The sequence below is a fragment of the Heliangelus exortis genome, chromosome 4 (assembly GCF_036169615.1).
Source record: "Heliangelus exortis chromosome 4, bHelExo1.hap1, whole genome shotgun sequence".
NCBI lineage: Eukaryota > Metazoa > Chordata > Aves > Apodiformes > Trochilidae > Heliangelus > Heliangelus exortis.
Genome location: NC_092425.1, coordinates 3,940,454 through 3,967,282, shown reverse-complemented (window position 1 = coordinate 3,967,282; position 26,829 = coordinate 3,940,454). Strand labels below are relative to the sequence as shown.

The window sequence follows — 26,829 nt, the reverse complement described above, 5'->3', positions numbered from 1 at the left end:
TTTGCAATGGAAAGTGAGAACACAGACTGTTCTTCCATGGATGTCCACCTGGTTTCATTCTTGCCTGAAGCAGGTATGCCCTGTCTTGGTCCTTACAGTCTGAACATGCCCATCACTTTGTAGCACTGTGTTCTGAGCTCTTCTGAAAGGTAGGGTTTGTAGGCACGGGATTTTAAGATCTGTGGAGGGTTTTTGGAGGGTTTTTTTTTATGTAGACCTCTGTCAGCACATCATTACCTCCAATGAACCACAGTAAATTGCTGAGTGTGGGTCTTGAGTTTTCTTTCCATGAAATTTGAGCAAGTAACCCGGGATCCAGATGCTGTCACATTTTTAGGATCTGTAGCTTGCAACAACACCCTGCTTGGACCAACGGGGTCCAATTCCTTAACCTCTTAGCTCATAAATACATTAAGGATTAAAACTAGAAGTGTAGTGTCACCAGTGCAGATTCCAGGAACAGAAAAATTAATAGTTGCATGCACTTTTTCGCCAGCAGTGCAAACCCCAACAGACCAAAGGAGCTGTTGTGCTGCTCTCTGCTTGCAGGCTTGTTTGCTTAGACCTGAAAACCAGCTTAGCAGAAGAGCAGACATAATTTTATCTATTTTGCATGCAGCCTGTAGTGAATGAATCCTCAGTACAGGGGCACTAGAGGGAGCTGCTGTAATAAAAATGCATGTTCCAGCATCTCTGAACAGATGCCACCTTCCTGTTCTCCCATATGCAGCTGCCCAACAACAGAAGCTGAATTCTGGCTTCACTAACAGCATTAGCAACAGGTTAGCAAGTCTCTGCCTTCCTAAATTCCTACCCCTAGAGATCTGCTCTTCAGTCCTTGCACCCAGTTTTGGTCCCTGCTGTACAAAAAATAAAAGGATGCATACAGTCTGGAAAGGATCCAAAGCCACAAGGATGATGAGAGGACTGGAGCACCTGCCATATGAGGAGAGGCAGAGAACACCAGGTTTGTTCAGCCTGGAGAAGAGCAGGCTCAGGGGAGACCTTATTACAATCTTCCAGTACTTAAAGAGGGGCTACGAAGGAGATGGAGACTCCCTATTTACAAGGAGTCCCATGGGTAATGGTCACAAGTTGCTCCTGGGGAGATTCCAATTGAACACAAGAGGAAAATTTTCACTCTGAGGACAGTCAGACACTGGAATGGTGTCCCAGGGGAAGTGGTGGATTCCCCCACTTTGGAAAGTTTTAAGTCTCAGCTTGGCAGGGTGCTGGGAAATCTCATGTGAACAATAATATTTAGAAGGGTTGGACCAGATGATCCCTGAGGTCCCTTCCAACCTGACATTCTGTGATTCTATGATTCTTTTTTTTTTTTTTCCCACACAGGTGTTGATGTCCTTCTCTCCCACCTCCAAACAGCTATATCACTGCTCCAAACCTACCTCCTAGCACTTTTTCTCTATTTTCTCCCTAGAAGACAGTGTCCCATTCCTTGTGGAGACACAAAGTGGAACTTTCAAGAGGCTTTAAGGTCCAGTTGCAAGGTGGAGCATCCAGCAGTCCATGTGCAGCAAGGGAGAAGAGAGGAATGCTGGGGAGTCTCTGCTCAGGGATTTGTGTGTCTGTGAATTAGAGAGGGTACTCCCTCCAAAACCTCACTCTGCTCAACTTCAAACAAGTGGGAGGGCATCTGACTTTGGAGATGAACACAAACCTTCCAAGGCACAAACTAGAACAGCAGCTGCTCAGCAGAGTCTTTACCCATGGCACTGAGCCAGGAGTTCTCATTCTGCACATGTTTTGTATGCACACCTATGGAACTGTCCCCAGAGAGATAGCATGCAAAGAGGAAATTGGCTTCTCAAAAACCTAATTTGCCAGGTAGGAGATTCTCAAACATATGGATTCCATAAGATGTGGTAGAAAATCAATGCCTAAGTGCCAATACTTCTGTTTTCTTGCTCCAGAACAACACAGCTACATGCCAAATTATAGCAACCTCAGCCATAACAGCTACCAGCATATTGCATAAATCATATTCCCATTCAGTGTCTGTTGTGTATTTAGAATTATCCCAGTGTTCAGCACTGCAGATGAAGGTTCAAAGAACTTAATGGCCAAGGTTAAGTCTCTTCTAGCTTGCATCTATCTAACTCCCCAGTGAAACACAGCAAAACCTAAATTACACTAAGCAGCCACACAAACCACATTTTTAACTTTTTCCTTCTATTCCTTTTTCTGTGAAGGCAGAGTTCTCTGTACAATGCAAAGTGACCGATTAGTAAAATCAGAGAGTGTCAGCAAGGTGTTCTTTTGCTGAAACAAGAAAAAGTCAGCTGGGTAGCAGAATGAAGAACTGGGTGATGCAATTAACCTCACCACAGAGCTGCATGGAATGTGCAGCACAGTCCCTGCTGGGTAACCCACATGCACACACACGGATACACACAGAGACAAGCAGCAGAAAGTAATTATCAACCCCAAAGCCTCACCTACATTCTGTGCAAGAATTCGACGACCAGAACCATCCAGGTTTGCACTCTCAACCACTGACTGCTTAGCATCACACCAGTACACTCTGTCAGCTAAGTAGTCAAGAGCTATTCCACTGGGCCACACCAGACCAGTGCTGGCTACCACCTGGCGATCGATGCCTTCCAATGAAGAGCTGCCAACCCGGGGATTGACCCCCATGTCAGTCCAGAATAATCTCCTTTAGAAAACAAAATGCATACAGGAAGTCAGTAAGTAAATGTTTGCCCACCTCCCCATGGAGTTCTTTCAAAGCAGAAAGATCAGATCAGAGCATTGCAGGGCTGGGGCACGTGAGGGAAAGCACACACTTTAACAAAATATATTGGCTGCTCTTTTCACATGGGCTTTAAGATTCCAGGTGACTACACTGGGACTTATGCAGAATCCTCACTCTGTTCACTGGCACAAAACCATTAAAAAATAACCCCTATCTGTGCCATCTGACAGGTCTTTGTATCTGCTTTTTGTGGTTTTCACACAAGAGATGCTAATAGTTTAGCCAACCCACACTACAGGGACCATGCATTAGCCAGCCCCTCGTCTAAACAAGGGTGTATCAATGCACAAACAGAACTAAAATTACTCACCAAGCAGGAGTTCTCAAGATATTTTGTTTTTAAAGAATAAACCAGTATCAGGTCCAGCCTCTTTTCTTCTTTTAACACATTAATTTTTCTCAGGGTCTGGCTCTAGAGCCCTGAGTGTTACACACTGAGTGCTTACTGGCTTTCAATGGATAGTGTTAGATGGCAGCTCAACATGGGGATAGCCAAACACAAAAATTACTTCTGAATTCTGGATTCCAGTCTTCCCAGGAATCAGCCGCCTCTGTCAGGTTTATTGAAATAACCCAGAGATTCCCTTAGCTTTATTTACCTGAGCAGTTTTGCTGTAACCAGTGCAGGGATCAGTATTTTCAATAGCTTAATGGTGTCTCAGATCCCTCTTTAATACTGAATTTACAATTACAGACATCTCTATAAAGTTTGTTCCTTCTTTCACCACTAATATTCTCTTTCATCTTATAGCCTGTACCAAAAATTCTAATAAACAACTTCCCTAAATCTACCCATTCTTATAAGTTTTGCTGCAAATTATCTCTCTTGTCTTCAACCTCTACTGAAAGATTCTTTCAGGTCTCTTATGTCCTGAATCAAACTAAGAACCCTCCTCACCCAGCTTCATTCCTTCATTCAAATTAATGAATCCCCACAGCAGTAGCTTTGGTTTAGTTTCCTCAGAAACATGAACCTGGCCTAAAAAATTTGCAAGCACCACTGGTTAAAAGTAATCACCTTCTTCACACTGATTGATAGCAGAATTTGGAGTGTGATGCTTGCAGCTGTCAGGGTGTCTTCAGCCACTTTTTTTTTCTTTACCTTAAGCTGCATAAAAATATCTGCAATATTTATGGTTTTGTTTGATTGGGTTTTTTTTTAATTTATACCAGAAATTAACATGTCCCAATTCACAAAAGAAACCCAGCAGTAAAACATTGAGGTTCACACAATTCTTGAAAGGCAAAGACTACCCTAAAATGGGAATAATGCACTTGATGACTGCCAAAAGGGCAAGGCTGGCATCCTCATTTTTAAAAAACCCTCCCCAAGTCTTAGGCAAATAACCACATTTATCACTCCTTACTTAGCAAATGGGTGAATGGCAATCCCTCGGGGCTGGGAGATATCCTCCCAGATGATCATTTTTCTTTGCATTCCATTCAGATTGCTCCTTTCTATACACCCTTTCCTGCAACAAAGACAGCAGTGTTAGGTCCTCCCTGGTATCTTTTTAATCACCTTCTCAGGCAGAATACACAAAGTTTTTGCTTTGCTTCAGTTTAGCACAAAACTCTAATAAATTACTTCACAAGGACAGGAAATAATCTTGCTGATGTGGGGTGTCTAGTTGTTTTATCAACAAGTAATTCATGTTACAGCTTTGTTATCTGGTCCAGGGCATGGTGATAAAATACCTGCTGCTCTGCAGGTCATGAAGCTCTCCTTTCTTTGGCAAATAATGAGTTTGAAGTATGAATGCTAATAGTTATCTTTAAAGGGAGGCAGGAGGAAAACAAGCTCCTAAAGCAATAGCATTATCAAATGTATAAAGAATTCTTTTAAATCATACTTTTACATAGCCTTTGTCACCCAAAAATCAACAAGAATTTTACATACTATATCTATTTGACAGGAAACATAAGGTCCTTATGACAGCTCATTAAATTCTAAGGTGGAGTCAAGTATAGATACCACATTTCTAGTCTCCCAGTCTGTCTTTTTCCCATGAAACTGTACTTACTGCTACAAACTTCACCTTTTCAAACAAATATCAGCCTCTACCTGAAAGCAAGGCTAAAGCCTTCCATGATTTTCTGAACCTACAAAGAAAGGCTACAGAAAGATGGGAGGAGAAATATGTGGAATACAAAGAGCAAGTGCAGTGAATGAGAAGATACAAATTCACTGCTTTACCCTTGATTCATGTCTTAGGAGACAAACACCCCATTTTCTCATTTCACAAGAACCACTGGAATATTTATACAGGATCACAATTAATAGCAAGGAAGTGGGCTAGCAGGGTATTTAAAGGGGAGAAGGAGGGTGATCTGGACATTCAAACCCACTTTTTATTGACTTATAAATTCTGGGTCATACTGAAACACCATGATCACTCTCTCAAGGAGTCTTCACTGTGTGTTCTGATCAGACACTGCTTTTTCAGTTTTGTTTCTCTCTGCATATGAGGTCACATATCAGCTGAAATGTGAAGTCATATTGTCTGCCAGTGGTCATTCTTGTTTTATCAGTCGAGATAAATTGAGATAATTGAGAAGGGCTTTCCATCAGCTTAAAGGGGCATGATTCTAGTTGTCAAAAATGCTGATTTCTGCCTAACATATACTTAGTGCAGTAATTCCCATTATTTATATACGTATAAATATACACATATATATGCATAAATCTATACCTATATATACACACATGCAGTGTATGTGTATAAATATGAGTGTATACGTATATATTCCCACTTGCCTGTCCACATATGCATATGTATATATAGGCAGTACATGCTTTAGATTCCTTACAGCTCAGTCCAAACCTTTGCTCCTTGGAAAGACAAAGATAAAAATACAAAAGGAGTCTCAAAATGAACTTCCAGCATCTCAGTTTTAAAGAGCCTCCCAACTGCATATACTTGAGACTACATCTACCCAACAAGAATGTGAAGAGTTGCTGAATTTAGAGAGACAGCTCAGCTATTTCTGTGTCACCAGTCATTTATTCCAAATATTTTATGGCATGCTTCATCATAAATGCACTGTGGAGCATGTACCCTCTGTCTGTCCAATATAATTTACGATTAATCCAGTCCACAGCAAGACCTTCGGGTGTCTCTACAGCTTCATGAATAATTTTTTCACGATTTGAGCCATCCAGATCAGCTCTTTCCATCCATTTCAAGGCAGTGTGAGCAAAGTAAATCTGTGAAGAAATAACAGATGAGGTGTTATTAGTTCCCATCTCATTTTCTGCTCTATTTCCCTTGTCTGTAGTTCCACTTCTGCAAGAACTTTTTCATTTTGAAGTCTCTCTGAACTGCTTATTCACAAAAAGCTGCACAGGTAACCTGTGATCCCAGATCAAATAAAAAAGGCACTTATCCTTCAACCAAGATGACTTCTACAGGCAGCTTGTGCTTAGCTGTAAATCCTTCTTGCCCTATATATAGCCCCCTGCATATCCTGTGGGTTTGTTTCCACAAGCAGGTACCTCATATGAAACACAACCCAGGAAGCAGAAGTAGGAGGAGATAAAAATACGGAACGTTATCATTGCACCTTAAAAAGGGAGGGGGGGAAGTGAGGAGAAAAGATTGACAGTGTTTGTGTGTAAAGTAGATGGGAAGGCAAAGGGAGTTACAAAAATTTACTTCTGCTTTTAACTCTTTCAGTCTGTAAAGATCTTAATGTTTCACCAGGCTCTAACATTTCCAGAAAAGGCTTCTCAGTTTTAGCTCACAACAAGTAGCTCTCTGCTGGTGAGGAAGCCAGGTTTGTGAGGAAAAAATAAATTTCTCATGATTGATAGCCAGAGGGAGCCAAACACTGCACAGCAGAACTATGTGAGGCTGGGCAGTAGGAAAAATTCTTTCCTGTGAGGGTGGTGAGACCCTGGCACAGGTTTCCCAGGGAAGCTGTGGCTGCCCCATCCCTGTCAGTGTCCTAGGCTGGATGGGGCTTGGAGCAACCTGGGCTGGTGGGAGGTGTCCCTGCCCATGCAGGGGGTTGGAACTGGATGAGCTTTAAGGTCCCTTCCAACCCAAACCATTCTGTGATTCTTTGTACAAAGCTGAGGTTTTCTTTGCTAATGGGAGCAGCAGAGCAAATACCTTGGTTTTAGTGCTAACCATGAGGCCAAGCAGAGCAGGAGCCTTAGCACCAAACAGCTCATTCCATTTCTGGGGGACCTCAATCTCCATGTACCCAGCTCCTCCTGCAACCCAGATCTGGTAACATTTGGGGTTTTTTTTTTTGTGTCCCTCCAAGCCTTGAGATGTTTCCAGCAACTTAACCAAGCTCCTCATCAGCTTTTGCTGTACCATTTGCTACCTTTTTGTAACACTTTTTTAGGGTCTCACCATGGGAAATAATAACTACCTCACACAGAAGGCTTAGCAAAGCACAGCTTAACTCCTATTTTTCCCACCTTTGCAGGCAAGGAGTAGGGCACTGGGATGCAACCAAGCAGACAAACAGCTTTTTACCCAGAGAAGACACCTGTTTCAATCAGCAGTATCTTGTAATAGTAGGACACTCTTTCCTGAGAGCAATAAACTCAGCTAGGGTACAGCATTTTTATTCAATATTATCAGGAAATCTGAGGTAGTTCTTGGTAAGATTACTGCTATGTTTAGTAGGGATGGGGGGATGCAGCTGCACAGAAAAAAAATACAAAAAACCGAAATCACGTTATATTTCAAGATAACAGCATGGAAACCTTAAGAGGGAAAACTATCAGCCACACAAAAGTCCATTGAAATTTACATCATACCTGGAGTGAATTTAGAAATCCAAATTCTCAGTGAATTACAAAGCACATTCAATCAGTAAGTACAGGATGAAACTCTTCAACAAGCATTTGGCATCCTGTACCAGGTGTGCTCCTGGGCAGGCAACAGAACAATGAGCAGCACAATGTGTAATCTGGATCACTGACAGCTGCAAGGTTAAGGCCCATGAAAGCCCAATCCATTTGTCCTTGCAACACACCAAAATCCTCTCGTTTTTAATGCCTCACCTTATTTTCCACTGGGTCAGAGTCCAGTGCTAAGACTGTTCCCATCTGCCAGTCAAGCAAACTTGTATAATCTGTTCCATCAAAACTGATCTGGCGAATATCTTGGCCATTTGCAAACAACAAAAATGGCTTAGGACCTGTTGATTAAAATTTGCACATATTTTAATTCCAATAGGCACTTGCATACTTCAGATAGGCCTCCCCACTACAGGAGTCCAGAGGGAAATGTAGTTGGATAACAGACTGAATCTTCTGTGAGGGAGAATACACTGGTCCTTGGTCCAGTATATTTCCAAAATAGGTTTTTTCCAAATATTTTTCCCAAACTGATACTTCCCAAGTTTCAAAACAAAAGTTAGAAAAAAAACAAAACCAAAAAACAAACAAACAAACAAAAAAACCCCAGCCAAACAAAAAAACCCCAAAAGCCACAGCACAGAAATGGATCCCTGTTATTGAATCCACTTTAAAGGACTCTAAAATGCTTTTGCTTTTCTTGGCAAAAATATTCAGGCACATCAAGGTACTGACCTATAGCTGTGCAGTGCTTTCTGTCTCGCTGAAGCTTGTATCCAGGAAAACAAGCACACTCCCAGGAAAAGGGGCTTAAAGAAGAGCATATCTGACTACAGCCACCATTATCTGGAGATGTACAACCTGAAACAGAGCATTTGAAAAAAATTAACTTTCCTGTTCCAAGAAATAAGTACAACAAAATCCGAGGTTTTGGTGAGAGAATGCAACAAAAGAGAGAATGCAATAAAATTGCAGGAGATAGTTTCTCTCTGCTTAGACTTTCTGCAGTGCAAAGCATCCCAATGACTGAAGGATTTACTGAGAGCAGAAGTCCAGTGAAGTGAAAACAAATTTGTAGTAATTTCCTCCAGAGTTTTTCCCGAAAATTCACATCACAAGGTGGGGTTGACAGGGGAGTAGGGATATGATGTGGAAAGGGCTTCCATGTATTTATTCTTTCAGTGAACTCTTTCTCCCATGCAAATCTCATCCCGTCTACAAGAGCAGAACAGATTTTATCAGCCTTTGTTCTCCATGCAAAAAACCCAGCAGATTACAGCCACTGTGTTAATTAAGCTAGGAAGGTGAACTGATGAAATACATCAACTTTCTAATACAACAAACCAAGATTTTGTAAAAAAGAAGTTGTTTTTCTTTCTTGGGGGTGTAAAATGGTTTTATCCACAATGTGCACTTAATTTGTGGGGTGCCCCTAGCAGAACAGCAACACTGAATGAGTCTGTGTAAACAGAACAGTCCACAGTACACAAGGGATGCAAAGGGGAAAGGGGATTTTTCAAGGTGTAAGGCTGGCACGAATGGAGCTATCTTGACCCCTAAGACTGGAAATATACAGCTGAAAAACTGCAGTCCCCTGAATCTGGAAAGCTTGATGGAATGAGGAATGACAAATCAGTGAGTGTAGCAGCCTCAAATATTCTCACTGCAGAAATGCCATCTCTGGGTAATTGGATGAAGTTGCCCTAAGTTACAGGTACTCTGAACCTGGGTTGCATCATGTTCAGATTTCACCCAAGCCCTAATTTTTTGGACCTATATTTCCCTTCAAATATAAATTTTAGATGTCTCCTGCAACAAGCATCCCAGAGATGTTTTGATGACAACATAATTTGGCCTGCCAACTTTGGATGTTGCTGCTAAGAAACCTCTACTAAAAATGAAGCACTCAAAGCACCTGACATTCCATTGCCTCCTCTCTTGTGCAATCATTTACAGCTGTGCAAAATGAGTGTGAAATGTCATGAGTCACTTCTGGCTCTCAGTGCTGAGAACAAAGAGAGTTTGGCAGGCACTACAGTGAGAAAAAAAAATGTTACTTACCCGTGCATGTTTTGCCATCCACTTTGAGTACAGATCCTTCAGGACAAAAGCAAACAGGCCCTTGAGATGTTTGAAGGCAACCATGGCTACATTCAGTGTTGTTACTGGTACAGGAAATTAGCTCTACAGTAATTAAAGAGGAAATAAATATCTTAGGTGATGATAATGTTTCTTACTAAGATCTGCAAAAGAGATCTTAACACTTCCTTAATTAGCAAAAGAAAAAGAAGGAAAAAAGAAAAAGACAAAAAATAAAGAAGAGAAAAAAGGAAAGCATGATGTTGAGATTACAATATTTCCATGTTTTTTCTGGAATTCGGTTTGTTTTGGTTTTTCTAAAATTTTTTTTTCTCATCCTCTCTTAATTATAGCAGAGTACAAAGCCCACATTGCTGCATCCTGAAGCCATTAACCTGATAAGCTTAAAATTTTCCTAAATTATATAAAGATGTGTTATCAAAATAGAAATAATTTACATTTCATTAAAAAAAGAAATATTTGAAAATCTACAAGGAAGCTAAAATGCAAAATTACATTCTTTTAGTATAGCTACTACTCCAAGGTATCAGCTAGGATCAATGAAAAGAGGAGATGAACCTTCCAAAAATATACCCGTGTTTCTTAGAGGCAATTTTTGAAGCTGTAGGGACAAAGCCATCAGGCAGCAGCATTCCTTTATTTTCCATGACAAATTACTAAAAGAATTTGTATAAAGCAGAAAGAGAATAAGGAAAAACTTTCTCCTTATTCCCTTTCAGTGCTAAATGAGGACTCTCTCCCATATCACACTGGAAGTATTTATGTATTATGCACTTACCATGACAAGTTTTCCTGTCAGGCAGCAGAACAAAACCTCTGGGGCAGGTGCAGTAGTAGGACCCAGGGATGTTCACACAGCCCAAAGTGCACCCGTGGTTCCAGAAGCCACATTCATTGATATCTGCCAAATAAAGCACTGACTGTGTCAGAATAACATCATCACCCACTGCCAGGGAATTAGACTAAAGAAACAGAAGAGCAGTCTTCAAGAAGAAGCTATTTTTTCCTTCGTTGTACAAAAATATGATGGTCCTAATAAATTATTAAAAAGCAGATTTGCAGACCTTGTTCAAAGAAGCATTAAAAACCTTCTGGCAAAACCTACTCAGGTTGCACATGTTCAGCACAGGTGCCTGGAAGACTATCAAAATATTCCTTCCCATACAGATTTCAGGGTCAGTCAAATCCTGTGTGCATTAGACACTTTCTTCAGACAAAAAATTCCTTTTCAAAAATTGGCTGCCTCCAGGAAAAACACTCAAAACACAGAATTGATTTAGAAGCTGAAATTCAGAAAGTGAATTTTCTGCAAACTGCAGGGCTGCTGCTCAGGTAACCAGTCTTTAAGCTAGAAATTTTTGTGATTTACACCCTTTCAAATCTGCTCATGTAGTGAATCAGATGATCCTAAAAGTGATAAGTTAACTATTCTTAATAGTAATGTTAGATTTTTATTAGAACAACACAGATCAAACCATTTAGGAGCATGCTAAGAATTTGTGCCTTTTTGACTGTGGGATTTAATTCATGAAGTATTTTACAATGTTTCACCCTTAGTGCTACATCTGTTTTCATTTTTATTTAAAAATTAAATCAGCACTGAGAAGCATGTCTGCTTATCTGAAGCTCCTTGAACAACTCAGATCAAAATTTCTTGCAGTAGCATTTGTGACATTTCCATAAATCCTCCTATAAGACAATTTCAGACCCTTGAAGGACACAAAACCTAAATGAAACAACTCGAATTCAGACCTCAGAGTCTTTTTTCATACTCAAGATATGAGTAAAGTAAAAGAACAGGAGAATTTTTTTATCTGATGGGATAAAACTGGGGCTGGGGAGTCATATATTACCTTCACAAAACTGTTTATTTCGACTTAAAATAAAACCACTGGAACATTTACACCGATGAGTCCTTGAGTCTGGTCTGCAGATTCTTCTCCTGCACTTTTCTTTGTGCACATCACAGCTTGATTTTTCTGGAAGAACAAATTTAGTGTAAAATGTAATGGAGTTCATACCATATCAGCCTTCAAGAAGAAATTATTTTGAGCAAAGATGCTCAGTGATGTGTGTCCTCAACAGCTACTTGTCAAACCCAAGGAACTTCTTAGTAATACAAAATAACTTCTATTAGTTTCTACTGGTAAAATCAGGCCCAAAAGTCACTATACAATTCTGCCATCTGGGCAATCTCAACAAGGTGTTCTTTTTGAACTGAATAATTATCAGAACCCAATATTGTGAAATGAATGTGTAAAAAAAAAATAAAAATCACATTTCAAAAATTAAACTGAGTGTTGACTAAGTTATTAATCACAAAGTTTTTAAGGCAATCCTTTTTGGAAGATCACTATGAAACATACTTTCTACTTGTTTGTTTGGTGGTATTTTTCCTCTTCCATCACTTCTCTCATATGGAAAATGAGTGTTCTCAGATAGTAGCCTGATGCTGGTATCATACACTAAAAAACCACAATGTAAATTCTCAAAAAAAAAAAAAAAAATCCAGAATGTAATCTGCAGACAAGATAACTTCAAAGAATTCCAGGGGCAGTCTATGAGATTTTAAAAGTAATTAAGATATTTTTTGAACCATTATTAAAAGTGTGAATAATGTCCCAGCAGGCCTTCACAAATACACATAATGTCATAAAATCCAGAGTTAGCTATCAAAGAGATTTGAGGTAAATTAGAGGCCATCTGCAAAATACTGCAGTACTAAGGTTGTTGTCTGGGGTGATGGCAAAGTCACAGTTGAATTAATGCTCTTCTCTGTACTTACTGGTCCTAACCAATCCAGGGAAGTCTTTTGAAAGAGAAAGGGAAGAGGCAACATGAGGAATTTAAGTAGTGAAACAAATAATCAGAATTCCAGTAAAGAAATCAAATCATGTCAGTTGAGCTCTTCTCATCAGTTCCCTTCTCATCTGAAGGAACTCGTTATCTGCTTTAAAGAAGACCTGATATTTCACAGCTGACACTACACTGCAACATAAGATTTCTTAGGTTGTACAGAGCATCCAATTAGTCTAGGTATGCTTTTATCTCCAGGTTTCCCTGCTGCAAGATCAGCTATAAATCTAATTTGTACTACAGGCTCATTCATCCTCCTTTCATCCCAGTTCTTGCACTGGATAAGCCAAGTGAGGTACATACAAAGTCCAAAAGGTTCATCTGGATTCTGCCTGTTAGGCTTCTTTCTATTCCATCACTTCCCAGACATTTTTACAAGAAGGTATTTGGACTCAAAAGGAAAAAAAAAATAAAAAAGGAATTTTGATAACAACAGTTATTGTGGTACAAAAATTTACTGAACATGTTGGAAATACAGGGGTATGTTCTGCAAGGTATTTAAAACCATTAGTAGTTTGTTTATTAACAGAGGTGGGGAAATCCTCTTCCCTGGAAGGTGGGAAGAGAAACACCTTGTTCAGCATGTTCAGGTCAAAGAAATGAAACAATTCTGGGAGAAGAATAAAAACTAACTGCACTGTCAATGAAATCATGCTGCAGACTCCCATGGAGAGGACATGTGTAACACTTCCAAGAGTTCCTGAGGTTCAAAAGAGCACTGTCATGAACCAGAATGTACTGAATACCATTAATCTGCTGACAAGATCACTGTTTCATCTTCTCCATCTTCCTGTGTATGCCAGTCCCCCCAAGGAAGCCTCATGAGACCTCCCAAATCTCATTGTAAAAACCCTGAGATGTGTGAACTGATTTCCTCAAAGGAGGCACAGACCAGGGATTGCCTCTGAATTTGCTCCCTGAGTTTACAAGGAGAAGCTTGATTTCCAGGAACACTTTCTCTTCTTCACCTCAACAGCTCTTTGCAGTGCAAATAAATCACTTGAAAGGGAAAGTTCTCTTGAAGACTTGGCTTTTCCCACTCAGACCAGGTTTCAGGAGGAGAGACAATGTTACTGTACAAAGTTGCCAGCTGGCAAGAAGAAGGATGAAGCCTATCACATATTACATATTTAGAAATGGTTTGAGAGAGAGATATTTACAGTTTTGGCTTTGCTCACACAAACAAACACCACTTTCTCCTCCATGTCTTGATGCCATCTGCACCTCTGGGAACCCAAGGCACCTTCCCTTGGGAGTTCTGCAACAGTTGGTCAACAAATGCTCAGCTGTAAAACTGGGAGAGAGAAGCTATTCCATTAAAGCAAGAATACTCTACTTCTGCTTTCCAGAGGTCAGAGAAGACAACATTATTTCCCCTGGGCAACCCCTATTTCCTCAGCAGGAATCCCCAAGGATGGGCAACTATACATAGTCAACTCCCTTCATTTTCTGACCCCCAGTGAAAGGCAGTGATGTGACATCAATGAAAGAGACCCAAGGGTCTTATTTCATAATTATTGTGGCAACTTCAGGTCTGTCTAAAACAGGCTGGCTTTTTAATTCAGTTATTTCACAACAAAGATGAAACATCCACAGTATCTTTTGGTAGAATTACTATGCACTTAAAATCCTTCAGTGTCATAATAATCAGAGGTGTTTAGATGCACATTAGAATAAAATTCCCAGAAGGCAGCAGACATTTGATGAAGATAATCTACATGAAGGGTTAAAACCCTGTATGCTTTGTGCATTTAGCAGGAAAGTACCCAAACAGCTTTTTGTAAGCAAAGGGAAGAGAAGGAGAAAATTCCATGTGTATTCAGATTAATGAAATGAGCAGTTCATCTTCAGCCCACTTCCAGCCTCATATTCCAGGTGGTCTTAAACATACCAGGGATCACTGGAGGTTATAGGAAACATTTTCCTTGCCTTCACCAAGGCATGGAATTTTGCCAAAAAAAAAAAAGAATCACTGCAAAATTCAGAGAATATGCCATGATTATTCTCACATATACAATTGTATCTTTACATTTTACTTACCAAAATCCTGAGAATCTTTCCTTACACCTGGCTGTTTAAAGGGATGCACCACTTTAATCTCTGCTGGTGGAAAAAATGATGGCTTCAGGCTAATTGTGACTACAACTTTTCCAGTATACTTGTTGGCTCTCCATATCATACCAGATTTCAGCTCTGAATAGTACAGGTGTTCAGCAAAGAGAGACATACCAAGTAATTGATGTCTACAACAAAGAGAAGATAACACAAAGTGGCACATTTTGATCCCTACATATTTACTCACTCATATGCTTCCTGAGCACCTACTTCAGGCAAGTTCCCTGTAAAAAAATCTTTCTTTGTATTCTTATTTATATATATATATATATTATCTTACATTTCAACAGAAAGAGGGATTTTTTGCCTTTCCAGTGTATATGCCAGGTGTTAAAAGAAGAATCCCTGTCATCCAGAGGATGTGGAAAGGATCAAAGGGAAAGTGCTGATATCCAGGTGAACACCAGCCAACATGATGAAGAAAGGGGAAAGCTAAGGAAAAATCCAATGTGACAGCTGGAAATGGATGGAGAAACCATCTATGCAACTGATGTGCTGCATATTTAAATCACCAGGCCAGTGAAACCAGGAATCTTTCTCATTTCACAGGTGCCAGTTCCTATTATTATAGAACTATAGAATGATTTGGGTTGGAAGGGACCTTAAAGCTCACCCAGTTCCAACCCCCTGCATGGGCAGGGACACCTCCCACCAGCCCAGGTTGCTCCAAGCCCCATCCAACCTTGGACACTGCCAGGGATGGGGCAGCCACAGCTTCCCTGGGAAACCTGGGACAGGGGCTCACCAACCTCACAGGAAAGAATTTTTTTCCTACTGCTCAGCCTAAATCTCCCCTCTTCAAGTTTTAAACCATTTCCCTGTGTCCTCTTGCTACACACCCATGTCAAAAGTCCTACCCCAGCTTTCTTGTAGCCCCCTTCTGGTACTGGAAGGTTTCTATAAAGTCACCTCAGAGCCTCCTCATCTTCTGGATCAGCATTTTATGCCTGTCATCCAGCATATGATGCAGCCAGACTGACAGACACTGCAGTGACCTTTTCCCAAGAGCCTCACTGAAAAGATGCCCACCACAGAGCATCTGTAACACTGCAAAGCACAAAGGGCAGATATTAAAGGCACCCAAAATCACATGGATCCAACAGCCCCCTCACCCCTGCTCAGCCCCCACACCAGGGAGCAGAGAGGAAGAAGCCTGCTGCACAGGGCAATATCCACCACATCTGCTGATGCTTGCTGTAAACTTGAGCATAGGGGGTTATCTGAGCCTCCCCTCCAGTGGCTAAGGAGGAGAACAGGCTTAGAGAAGGAGAAGAAAGATCTGATCTAGCTCAGTCTCTTGAGCACATCTCAGACACCTGAGCTCACCCATCGTGACCTTGAACAAATCATTTAATCTCTTTGCTTTTGGCTTCTTTATCTGCAGTAAAAGACCACTACTAAACACTGAGGAGAGGATTTCTAAGGATTAAGCAGTTATCATTTACTGAAAGCTTGGAAGATGGAGACTACACAGAGTGGCAGTATCAGTCTTACAGCAGTGATTTTTTTTTCCCCTCTTCTTACCAGGAGTTTCAGGTTTACAGTCACAGGCCAGTTGCACTACACTTTCTTCTTTTTATTGTGTTATGAAATGACAAAGTAAAAGGGAGAATGAGGAAGAAAGCTTAGCTGAATCCCTGGGAAATGGGTGTTTTCTTTCTGCCAAGTTGAGGAGAACTCACCTAATAGAATTTCTGAGCAAACGAACAGCTCCTCCATCATAGTTGCAGGATCCAATGTGGGAAACCTCCTTCCCATGGTCGTGTTGGATCCAGTAGAGCCTTGTGTCAACCAGGTCTAGTGAGATGGCCTTTATTTTTTCCGTGGTTCTTAAAATATTTCTCACACCACTCCCACTGAGGAACATCCTATAGATGCTGGAAACTGTGCCTTCTGAAGACCAAAACACCAGCCTGCAGGCAAGATGGAAAAATTTTTTTTAAAAAAAGCTGTAGTTTGGAAGATCAGATCACTGCTACATACTTTTTACTTAGTTGTTCCTGTACACAGAATTTTTCAGTCTTACCACAGTGATTTCAGAGCCAAAAACCACTAATAAGGCAAGGTACTTCCTTAATACATTCTCACCTTTTTCAGGAAAGCCCCATCCCCATCTAACCTTACCATAGCTCTGTTAAGAATGGAAATAATTTTGGATAACAAAGCAGTATCTGTTTAACGGAAGCAATGTTACCACTAGGGTTTTGTCATAGTTGTTTTCTTATTTTAACAGATGTGTTCCTCTTAGATGCTGCAGGACTCTGCTCAGGAAGCAATGAGATCCTAGAAATTTCTCCCACGTAGGTCAAGAGGGACTCAGTCCAGCTCAACCCCTGCTGTGTGCTGGGTGTCCCTCTGCTTTATACAGCAATGAAACCAGAGCAGGAAACTGGAATAACCTCTCAGATCCGTGGGGGACTCCTGCAAACTTGGGAAAAGCACGTCTTGGGCAGATAAATAGGCACTGCCTGAGGGTTCTGGGGAGGAATCTATCTCCTGAAACTCTAGCTGAACACATCACTTCTGTGCTTCATTTAAAAATACCCTTTCTATTATTGTTCTCGTTTCTCCTTACCCTCCTGCTGGGTCTAGCAGCCACACTATGCTCTTCTGAAATGAAGACACAGTCAAAATACAGCTCCACTCCTCAAAACAGTCAGCTTATGCATCAAGCTGCTTATACATCAAGTTATTTATGGGTCAGAACTCAGATTCACCAATGTGACTAACGTTAACAGAAGGTCTTCCAAAATAGCAAGTCACCCTTCATGCACATAGATTGTATATTTTAATGTTTAAATTCTTTACTGCCATTTCTTAGGGACAAAAATTCCAAGAAGCATTATACCTTTGCCTTGTCTTCACAAAATTGAAGAATATATATGTTCAAAACAATGTAGCATAAGGCCAGCTTTACTATGTTTATGTTGATCATTTGTTATAAACCCCAAAATAGATGAAGTGTCACTGAAAAGGGACTACATTAGGAAATATCAGCCCCTGTATCACTGATTTTCCTCACTGTTACACACTCTGCAGTTATCACCTGTTATTAATGTCTAAGTAAAAACGTCCTTCAGAACAGCCCAATTTTATACTGCCATGTATAAACACTTTATTAATATCAACTTTTTCATTTCACAGAATCAGAAAATGATTTGGTTGGAAGAGATCTTAAAGTTCATTCAGTTCCAACCCCCCTGCATGGGCAGGGACACCTCCCACCAGCCCAGGTTGCAAAAAAAAAAAAAAAAAAAAAACCAAACAAAAAAAACCATCCAGCCTGGCCTTGGACACTTCCAGGGAGGGGGCAGCCAAAACTTCCCTGGGCAACCTGTGCCAGAGTCTCACCACCCTCACAGGGAAGAATTTCCTCCTTCTGTCTAACCTGAATCTATCTTCCTTCAGTTTGAAGTTGCTCCCCCTCATCCTACCACTCCACATCCTTTTAAAAAGTCCCTCCCCAGCTTTCCTGTAGGCACCCTTCAGGCACTGGAAAGCTGAGTCTCCCCAGAGAATTCTCTTCTCCAGGCTGAAAAGCCCAAATTTCTATAGCATTTCTTATTTAAGAAACACCACTACTCTGTAAGTTTGGACAAATGCTAGGATTCACTTTTTACACATAAGGAAACTAAGAAACAAAGGTGGTTATAGACTCTATGCACAATTTTTGTACATCAGACAAGATACGGGATGAGCAAACAGGAAGGCAGAAGAATACAGTAATTTACAGCATTTACTGTATTTGCTCTCTAATTTTTTTATTTTAGTCTTAGTCCTTTTTTTTTCACATTTATAAACACCATCAAAAATAAATCAATCTTACAGTAATATCTATATTATCATTACTAAAATAATCCTATCAGTGCTAATATCCAGACACATCTTTTGGGAAAAACTCTGTTGTTAGGGCATGACATTGACCTTCGCTACTTTAGAGTTGCACATATTCAAAGGAAAACATTGATAATATTCTATTTAGTTCATGTTTATGCTTGTGCATGCAGACATACTGAGGTTTTTAATTCACTTCAGATTCAAAATAGTGCACTCAGAGTTTCCATACAAACAAATTGTCATAGGGCACAAAAATGATGTCTTGGAGTCTACCTTCTTTACAGTTTATTGCTGGGTTACTGTCCTCCCTTTAAGCACATGGGTACAACTTTGATGCAGGGTGAATCACACCTAAGTGAATATATGCACTCCAGTTTCCCCAGACCTTGGCAGAAGTTCAGCAAATATATCCCTATAATGCCATTTGTAACACATTTCAGTGCCATTTGACAGTGGGGTAGGGGATTTGTGAATATAAGCTAGGAAAAGGCACATGAGCCCTAATTTTTAAATAGTTGGACACATTGCTGAGTAACTTTAATGTAAACCAAAAGTGACAACAAAAATATACTTTTGCTGTATGAAACTGAAGTACCTCAAAGTCTCCTCAAGCCTTTATTTTTGCAACTTTAGTGGAAAAGGTTTATTTGTAAAGAGAAATCGGTATGGAAAGACCACAGGGGCAGTTCATACTGATAATTCTTGAGGGGGTCATGATCATGGTTCTCAGGGTAAAACAGTTTGAAACTGAAAGAAGCAAAGTAGCAGCAGTAGATGCAAAAGCAGCATTCAGAACAACTGCCAAAGAGACAAGGGAAGCAGGAGTAGAACTCTAAGTTCAGACCTTTTTTCAGAAAGAAAAGCAATTTGTATTCTGAGCATGCCAGGTTTGGAGCACAAGGGACTCCCAGTATTTGCAGGCATCATTCCCCTTGCTGCTCCAGCCCTGCTTTCTGTTCCTCTGAAACTTTGCTGTCTTTGAAAAAGGAAGAGCAACGCTTCTTTTCCCTCCCTTTTCCCTTGATGACCAAGAAGTATGGATTCTGCATGAGACCTCAGTGGGCTTTTCTCACTCCTCTGTTTCTCTCTTTTATGCTTATTAATCTTTTATCTTCTTTTGTCAAAGTTCAAGGAGGTATTGGACTGTAGATAATACACTGTGCACAGACCAGCCCAGCAGCCTATAAACCACAGCCATAGTACTTTGCATACTTTTAGTGTGTTTCACTGAAATTACTAACCTAGTTAAAATTACCTTTGCTCAGCATCAATAGCAATCCTTGTGGGAAGTCCAATATCTCTGAGGAGAACTCGGCGTTTTTTCCCATTCAGGTCAGTTGCTTCTATGGTTGCTTTCTGTCTATTGGCCCAGAGAATGTCTTCATTTATCCAGTCAACAGCAAAGCCTGAAATGCCTTTGTCTATGTAACATAGTCTCTATTAAAAAAAAATAATTTAAAAAATAATAATTAAGAAAAAAGTTGACAACAATAACCATAAATACCATAAACTTGACTTTCAATATAGGGAATAAAATGCCAGACTGAAGCTTCCCATTTCAATCCTTTGCCTGCTTCATTTTGTCTCACACCTGAAAATCTTTTCCTTTCTTATTCTTCAATCACTTTCATTTGGCCTTTGTACTTAACCATATCTATTATGATCTGGGTGAACCCCTGCAAAAGGGGAAACTGTTTTCCATGAGAAACACACTGGAATAATTTTTTAGCAACAACTTCTTGCACTTGGCATACTGTGAAGCACCCAGGCCTGCAGTGGTACAGATGGAAGACTTCCTAACACAGTGTTGCTGAACCCTGATCCTTAAAAATCAAACTAAAATACATCTCTGAAGACTCCAAATGAGTAGAGGAAGACTGGAAATCTCTCCCAAACAAAAGAAGGCTCCCAGAGCCTGAGGATCCTTCCTAATCAGCCAGATCCAATGAACTGCACAGCTTTTTCTGAACAAAAGATGCAGTACTGAAAGAAGCATTTATCCAACCATAGCAACCACTAAAAGGTTTGAGACAAAATTGTGCAGGAATTCAAGCACATTCTTCTCATACCGTTTGTTCCAGTTCAACTTAGAGTAATCCGAAAGGCAAACTTCCAGAATGCAAGAGATTAATTTAAAACTGATAGAAACATCTTTGTTTTCAAAGTTTTAGTTTGCCTGAATTTCCTCTCCATTTTTAACTGGATTTGAGTTGATCCACAGAATACAGTAAATGGACCAGGTGCCAGTAAATCAGCCTAGACTTAGGACCATAACTATTATGACAGCAAAAACTATTTACTAATCCTGAAGTGTTAATCAGTGAAGAGAAATTGCAGAATTATACCTAAAGAGCAGGTGGTTTCCTTGGCAAGGTTTATGCCCATTAATTTGGAGAATTCCAGAGATCTTATTACTTTACCTCTTGTTTTGTGCCATTCAGGTGAATTCTTTGAAGCAGACGCCTTTCAGAGTCTACCCAGTATACTTTATCTTCTGTATAATGGAAATCCATAAGTGTGGACTGACCAGCATCAGGCACCAGTCTTTCATGATTGGTCCCTTCAGTGTCAATTTTAAAGATGGCATTTCCATGGCTAAAAAGTAGGAATGGTGCAGGGTCTGGTGTGGAGAAAAAAAAAAAGAAAAAAAAAGAGAGACCAATGAGACCAATTCACAGGTAAGGATTGTACTTTATCTGCACTAGATTCCCATCAGTGTTATACTGGTGTCCTGGTTTGGGCCAGGATAAAGGTGATTTTCTCTCTTGTACTTTTGCTTTTAGCTAAGTCTCTTGCTGAAATTAACAGCAAGTTTCTCAGACAGTGTGTGTTTCTAGGACTGATAACACTTGATGTTTATAGTTACTGCTAGAGACTGGTGTGCAGAGCCAAGGACACTGCTCAGCTCTGAGGAAAACATAAAGAGGTCCCACCTGCATCCCTCCTTTGGGGAGGAACGGACAAGATAGATGCCAGAACTGACCAAACAGAGTATTCCATCCCATAAAGATGGCCAAAAAGAAAGTTCAGGATCTAACCATATCTCTCATATTTTAATGATATCTTTCCAGGCATATCACAGAGCACCAATAAGACATATACACAATGGTCCTTTCACATTTAATGCTGAAAGTCTGGTGAAAACTTTGGTGAAGCCCATACTGCAGTGGTTGCTGCCACTAATCCCAAATTCTACAGCCTAGGCAGAGTTCACAAGAACCATTGCACGTCTGCCAACAGAGGCTGCAAGAATTATGCAGCTCCAAATTTGCACTGAGCAACCCCATGTGAAAATACTGAAACTGTGAAGATTTGCTTGACGTAAATGGCAATGAGCAGTGAAGTGTAGCAAGGTCCATTTATCTCAGGAATGTGGCAACTGTACTGCCTGGATTTTTGGGAATTAGTTGACAAAGAACAATTTATAGACTTTCTTATGTCCTTTCCACTCTCTGAATTCACTACCAGGCACCCATGAACGAGGGCTCTACATGGAAAAAGGGCCAAATAAAAATCACTTTGGTTGCTGAGGCACCAGCCAGATTTTGGCCCTACTTTTAGAAGGGGTTTAGTGAACAGGTAAACAACACCTGCATCAAGGAAGGGCTCATAATGGTTGTTCATCAAGCTGCCTCCTGAACCATTACTCACTTCCCACTGGTTGTATAAATTATACTAGTAACCAAAAAACAGTGGAAATCCTCCAGTATTAAGGTGGGTGCACATATATCACTGAGAGGTAACATATCTGTTGTCATTTCAGAAGAGTTTACAAAGCATTTGATAAGGAAAAATTAAAAATTCCATTTAAGGGGCTGAAGTTGTTTAGGCAGGACTACAAAAAATCCAGCTTGGGTCTTTGGGAGTAAGATGTCATTGCCAGAAACAATTCCAGGAGCTGACTGAAGCAACCATGCAGGTGCCAATATGAGAGCTGCACAGGATACTTTTGGTTATGTTCATGTTCCCAAAGGCTCCATGCACAGGACTCGAGAACATCTCCTATTTTTTGGCTCAGAAACATGCCCTGCCACGTCCCATTTCTGCATTAGCAAGTTTCCCAGGTAAACATCAGCTGGAAAAAGAAAACCTGAGCTCCTGGAACAGAAAAGTGCATAACCCAGACAAGAGCCAAACCCACACATTCAGGAAACCAATGTAGGGAGATGAGATGTGAACTTCAGAACACTTCCACATCATACTCTAGATGCAACATAGGGTTAAATCAATCCATAAAATCCAACTATTTTTTTTTCCCCTGGATAGGGATTCGTTGAGAACAAAATGAATGTTATTCAAAGGTCATAACAGTGGATATTTTCCTCTTAGAAGACTAAAAGCTTCTAAAATTTAAATGCATTTTACACATTCAAAAATCAGTTTATGCTCAGGACAGAGCAAGGGACAGAAAGAACTCAGAGTACCACCCATATTTCTGATGAAGCTGCCAGCAGGCCAAACCAAAAGTAAAGCTTTCCTGCTTACAGTTTCACAGCACTGTCCCCAGAACCTAAACACACTCTAGAGATAGCAACTCCAACACACTAAAAGGGGCAAAGTTAGCAAAATTTTTGGTATTGTGTTTTTCTGGAAGTAGTAAGGATGGGATAGAAGAGTTTATAGTTCTAACTACACAGAGAGCAATTGTTTAGTTTTGTTTCTTCATCTTTCCATTCTTCACCATCACCTCTTCTGTGGAACCCACTTTTGGCCTTGTCACTTCCCTACACACCAGGAAAGGCAGTTCATCCATCTGCAAACCAGACTGCCCATTAGAGACCAGTCAGTCACGGTTTAGCTTGGAAAGTAACATTATTTAAATCTGCAAAGCTCTTTTTTAGCCATCAAAACAGAAAATGACCTTACCATTCACATAGCAAGACCTTTTGTCAGTATCCAAAGTGTAGCCTGGCAAACAGGAGCAGATGTAGGATCCTGGGATATTGATACAGGTTTGGCCACAGGTTCCCAAACCACCTTCAAGGCACTCGTCAATATCTGAAACAGATTTATGAACTGATCAGGAAAATTCAGCTAGCAAAAGCAAAAAAAAATGCTAGCAAAGAGGAAGCATACGTTTGCCATAATTATCCAACAATAAATTGGTCACAAAAATTAATACTCCATCGTCAGAAAAGGAAGGGAATATTTGCTTCATGCACTGCTATTAGAATTATTGTTTTGTCTGCTGTCACATACACAGTGATATTTTTTAAAATTTTTTTTTTAGAAGATTGTAATTACCATTCTCCCCGGTGTCTGGGCACTTTGGTCTCTGAGTGCCCAAACACAAGGAAAAGATTTGCCTCATGCTGCACTTCTGTGATTTGCATCATCATTTGCTATGCAAATGCAGACTCCAGCTGCTTCCACAGCAAAAATTTTGCCAGCAAATTAAAAAACTTTGCCAAACAGCAAAGCAGCAAACAGATTGTCACAGCACTGAGCTCCACATTGAGCTAATTTTGGTTTGAGGCAGCTCTTAAAAATACATACAAAATACTAAAAACCCCACTATATTGTGAGAGCAACAAGGGCAAAGCAAGGCAACAAGCAAGCTAATTAGAAACTTGGCTTTTATCTGGCAGATTAGGCTAGAGCCTTGAAGAATTAAAAGATTTTTGATGTATTTATGGTGTTTTATCAGGGCTTGAGGCAGTAACTAGTAATTAAGTCCTAAACTACAGACTATTTTTCAGAAAAAGGTCACCACTGAGGAGCATATTTGACATCAAGGGAGGAATGAAACTGGCAGTACCACAGATGATTGTCCAAAAAAAATTGCAAAAACTTCAGTTCCTACTGGAAACAAATACATTTGATAGCAAATTCCCAAGGTGTTGGGCATCTGGCAGTACCTGGGGTATTTCTGGTACAACCACTGTGAGGATTGCTCTAAGATGCAGGGGTTTTTTTCCTGCCTAAGATCTATTTGATGTCAGTGGCTTTTGTGTCTTGTTACATCATCCAACTTTGCAGACAGAAAGAATCAAGACAAATTATTTCAAAGAGGCACATTTGATTAAGCCACTAAAGGGCATTGATTCATGATGAAAAATACATATCATAGAATCACAGAATTGTCAGAATTCGAAGGGAAACACATTCCAGGTGTTTTTTCATGCACTCTGCCACCCTGCTTTGATGATCCATCTTTCCTAAGCAGCCACCCATGACAGCATTCCAGATGCTATCCCCCCATGTCTCAGTAACTGCAATGAGGTTATGGCCCTGTGACCACACACAGATCTCTAGATCATCATTTTTGCCCCCAAAACTGTGTGCAGTGGTATAAATACACTTCAGATGGGTTAATGGTCCTGCCACCTTTCTGAAGGGAGATATATTCATTGATGTATGCATTGATGTATAGAATAAATGTACTGAGTTATCCCAAGTATAGCTCACAATTTTTGGTTTTTATTATTATTATTATTTATGTATTCCTGACCAAGAATTTAGAGCAATGAAAGTTCTTCTCACTGGATAACTCACCTCAGGTGATTATTTGAATGAAGTACAAACTATCACAGTGCTTCAGGAGGTTTGCAAGTGTTGGGGTTTCCTCTGGTTCAGAGAAAGGGCACCTCATGGTAACTACAAGGAATTGCAATTTAACCAGCTCACATTCGTGCTTTGAAAGAAACTTTGTCTCTCAGTAACCAGGGGAGACCTAAGGAACCAGATCTCTGATATCCCATGCGTCTGGGTAATTCCTCTCCTTTAGCTGCTTTACAAAAGCCACAGAAATGTCCAGGGTTGTCTTTTATGTCAGGAATCTAGGCTGCTCAAACAGAATGTCAATGCTTTACAGACTGTACAAGTTTGTTTTCAATCTGTACAGACTTGGGAATGTTTCGGTCTTGTTTTCAGCTTTCCTACAATGTTATGTTCCTCGGAGCACCTGAACTAATTTGACTCCCTCTGAACCATAATCAGAGCAGCCCGATCACATGCAGCTGATTTCTGCTGAACAGATTAGGAAGGTAAAGCAGAAGCACTCCCAGCAAGTTAATTCCACAAAGCACTCTAATTCTAACCCACAATCTTCTTCAATAAATCAAGCAGCTTTCGGGAGCATCTTTTCCCCACATGTACCAGGAATGGATGTGCCATTCCCCACAGCATTAAATAATTCCTCCAAATCCCCTCTGGAAAGGTTTACAAGGGTCTGCAGTAAACCCTGAACCCCAGGTTGCCAGTTTAGGACTAACTACCCCTGGCTAACATGGTGTGAATGGCATTAAAACCCAGGGGCTCTTTGTTAACCCCTCAGGGAGGGCTTTGGTGACCTTGTCACAGCTGCTGTCAGTGTTAGCAGAGATGAGAGGGAGTCTCCAGGAATGAACACTGCATCCCTCCCTGATGCACTGGTCCTCTAATGAAGCAACAAACCAACTAAACTGGACTTTTAAGTTGATTTAATCACGAGTACAAAAGCAGCTGCAAGGCTGCTGCTAACCACTGTGTAATGCAGTTCATGGGTAGTCAATACACTTCTGTGAAAATAGTGGATTTTTAAATGCACCCGGTGTTATTTCTCTGAGGAAATCTCAAATATGGGTGATGAATGGAACTGTGTAGACATAAAACTGCTAAAAACAGGTCATTTGGCCATGCAGTGTGAAAGACTGATGAAAGATCTGCTATTCAATTGCAATAAAGGGCACATTGCATAAGAGAGACAGGCCTGACCTGCAGATTGTATCTGGAAGTCTGCTTGCTCTGAAAAAGGATTTGGATTCATCACGGGCAGACAGCTGACCTCTTAATATGCTACTGGGCAAGAAAATTCACATAAACCACACATTTTAAAAAAACAGGAAAATCAATGACAGTGGGAAAATAATTTCATTTCTGTCCATGGCAGTGGTGGGGTCATACTGGCATGATGCTTGTGTTCCTCAGCTACAGATTGTTAAAGAATCCTGAAAAATTAGAAAATGTATACAGCACACAGAAAAAGCCTGATTTCAGGGTAAGGAAAAGTGCCTTTCTGTGAGTCACTTAAAGAGCTCAGTCTGCTTAGATTATCAGAAAGAAGCTTGGGAGAAGGACTGATCACAGTCTATAAATACCTTCACAAAGAAAAAGCACCTTTCTAAAGGATGCTAATCTTTTGCAGGAAAGCTTTAACAAGAACTGATTGGTGAGAACAGAAGCCAGGGAAATAAAATTTAGACATTAAATTCACAGATTAACAGGGAGTGTGATGCTCTAAGGGAAACAGCTACCAAGAAATACTATGAAGATCTGAAAAACATCAGTGGACATCAAGCCAAGCTCAGACTGGGGAGACATGATTTAACCAGGCACAAATTACTGA

General features: G+C 40.3%; 1 protein-coding gene across 2 annotated transcripts in view; it reads right to left on the bottom strand.

Moving 5' to 3' along the window:
- The window catches only part of EGF (epidermal growth factor), a 70,716-nt gene that overhangs the window by 21,686 nt on the left and 22,201 nt on the right, over nucleotides 1-26,829 (bottom strand). For both annotated transcript variants that reach the window (XM_071742696.1, XM_071742695.1), the window contains exons 2-14: nucleotides 23,370-23,501; nucleotides 20,924-21,123; nucleotides 19,759-19,940; nucleotides 16,349-16,579; nucleotides 14,592-14,794; nucleotides 11,549-11,674; nucleotides 10,474-10,596; nucleotides 9,657-9,779; nucleotides 8,331-8,456; nucleotides 7,800-7,936; nucleotides 5,836-5,984; nucleotides 4,144-4,248; nucleotides 2,457-2,677 (exon numbers count right to left, since the gene is read on the bottom strand). In XM_071742696.1, coding sequence (XP_071598797.1) covers nucleotides 2,457-2,677; nucleotides 4,144-4,248; nucleotides 5,836-5,984; nucleotides 7,800-7,936; nucleotides 8,331-8,456; nucleotides 9,657-9,779; nucleotides 10,474-10,596; nucleotides 11,549-11,674; nucleotides 14,592-14,794; nucleotides 16,349-16,579; nucleotides 19,759-19,940; nucleotides 20,924-21,016 — 1,819 coding nt within the window. In that variant the 5' untranslated portion in view covers nucleotides 21,017-21,123; nucleotides 23,370-23,501. The remainder of the gene's footprint in view (nucleotides 1-2,456; nucleotides 2,678-4,143; nucleotides 4,249-5,835; nucleotides 5,985-7,799; nucleotides 7,937-8,330; nucleotides 8,457-9,656; nucleotides 9,780-10,473; nucleotides 10,597-11,548; nucleotides 11,675-14,591; nucleotides 14,795-16,348; nucleotides 16,580-19,758; nucleotides 19,941-20,923; nucleotides 21,124-23,369; nucleotides 23,502-26,829) is intronic.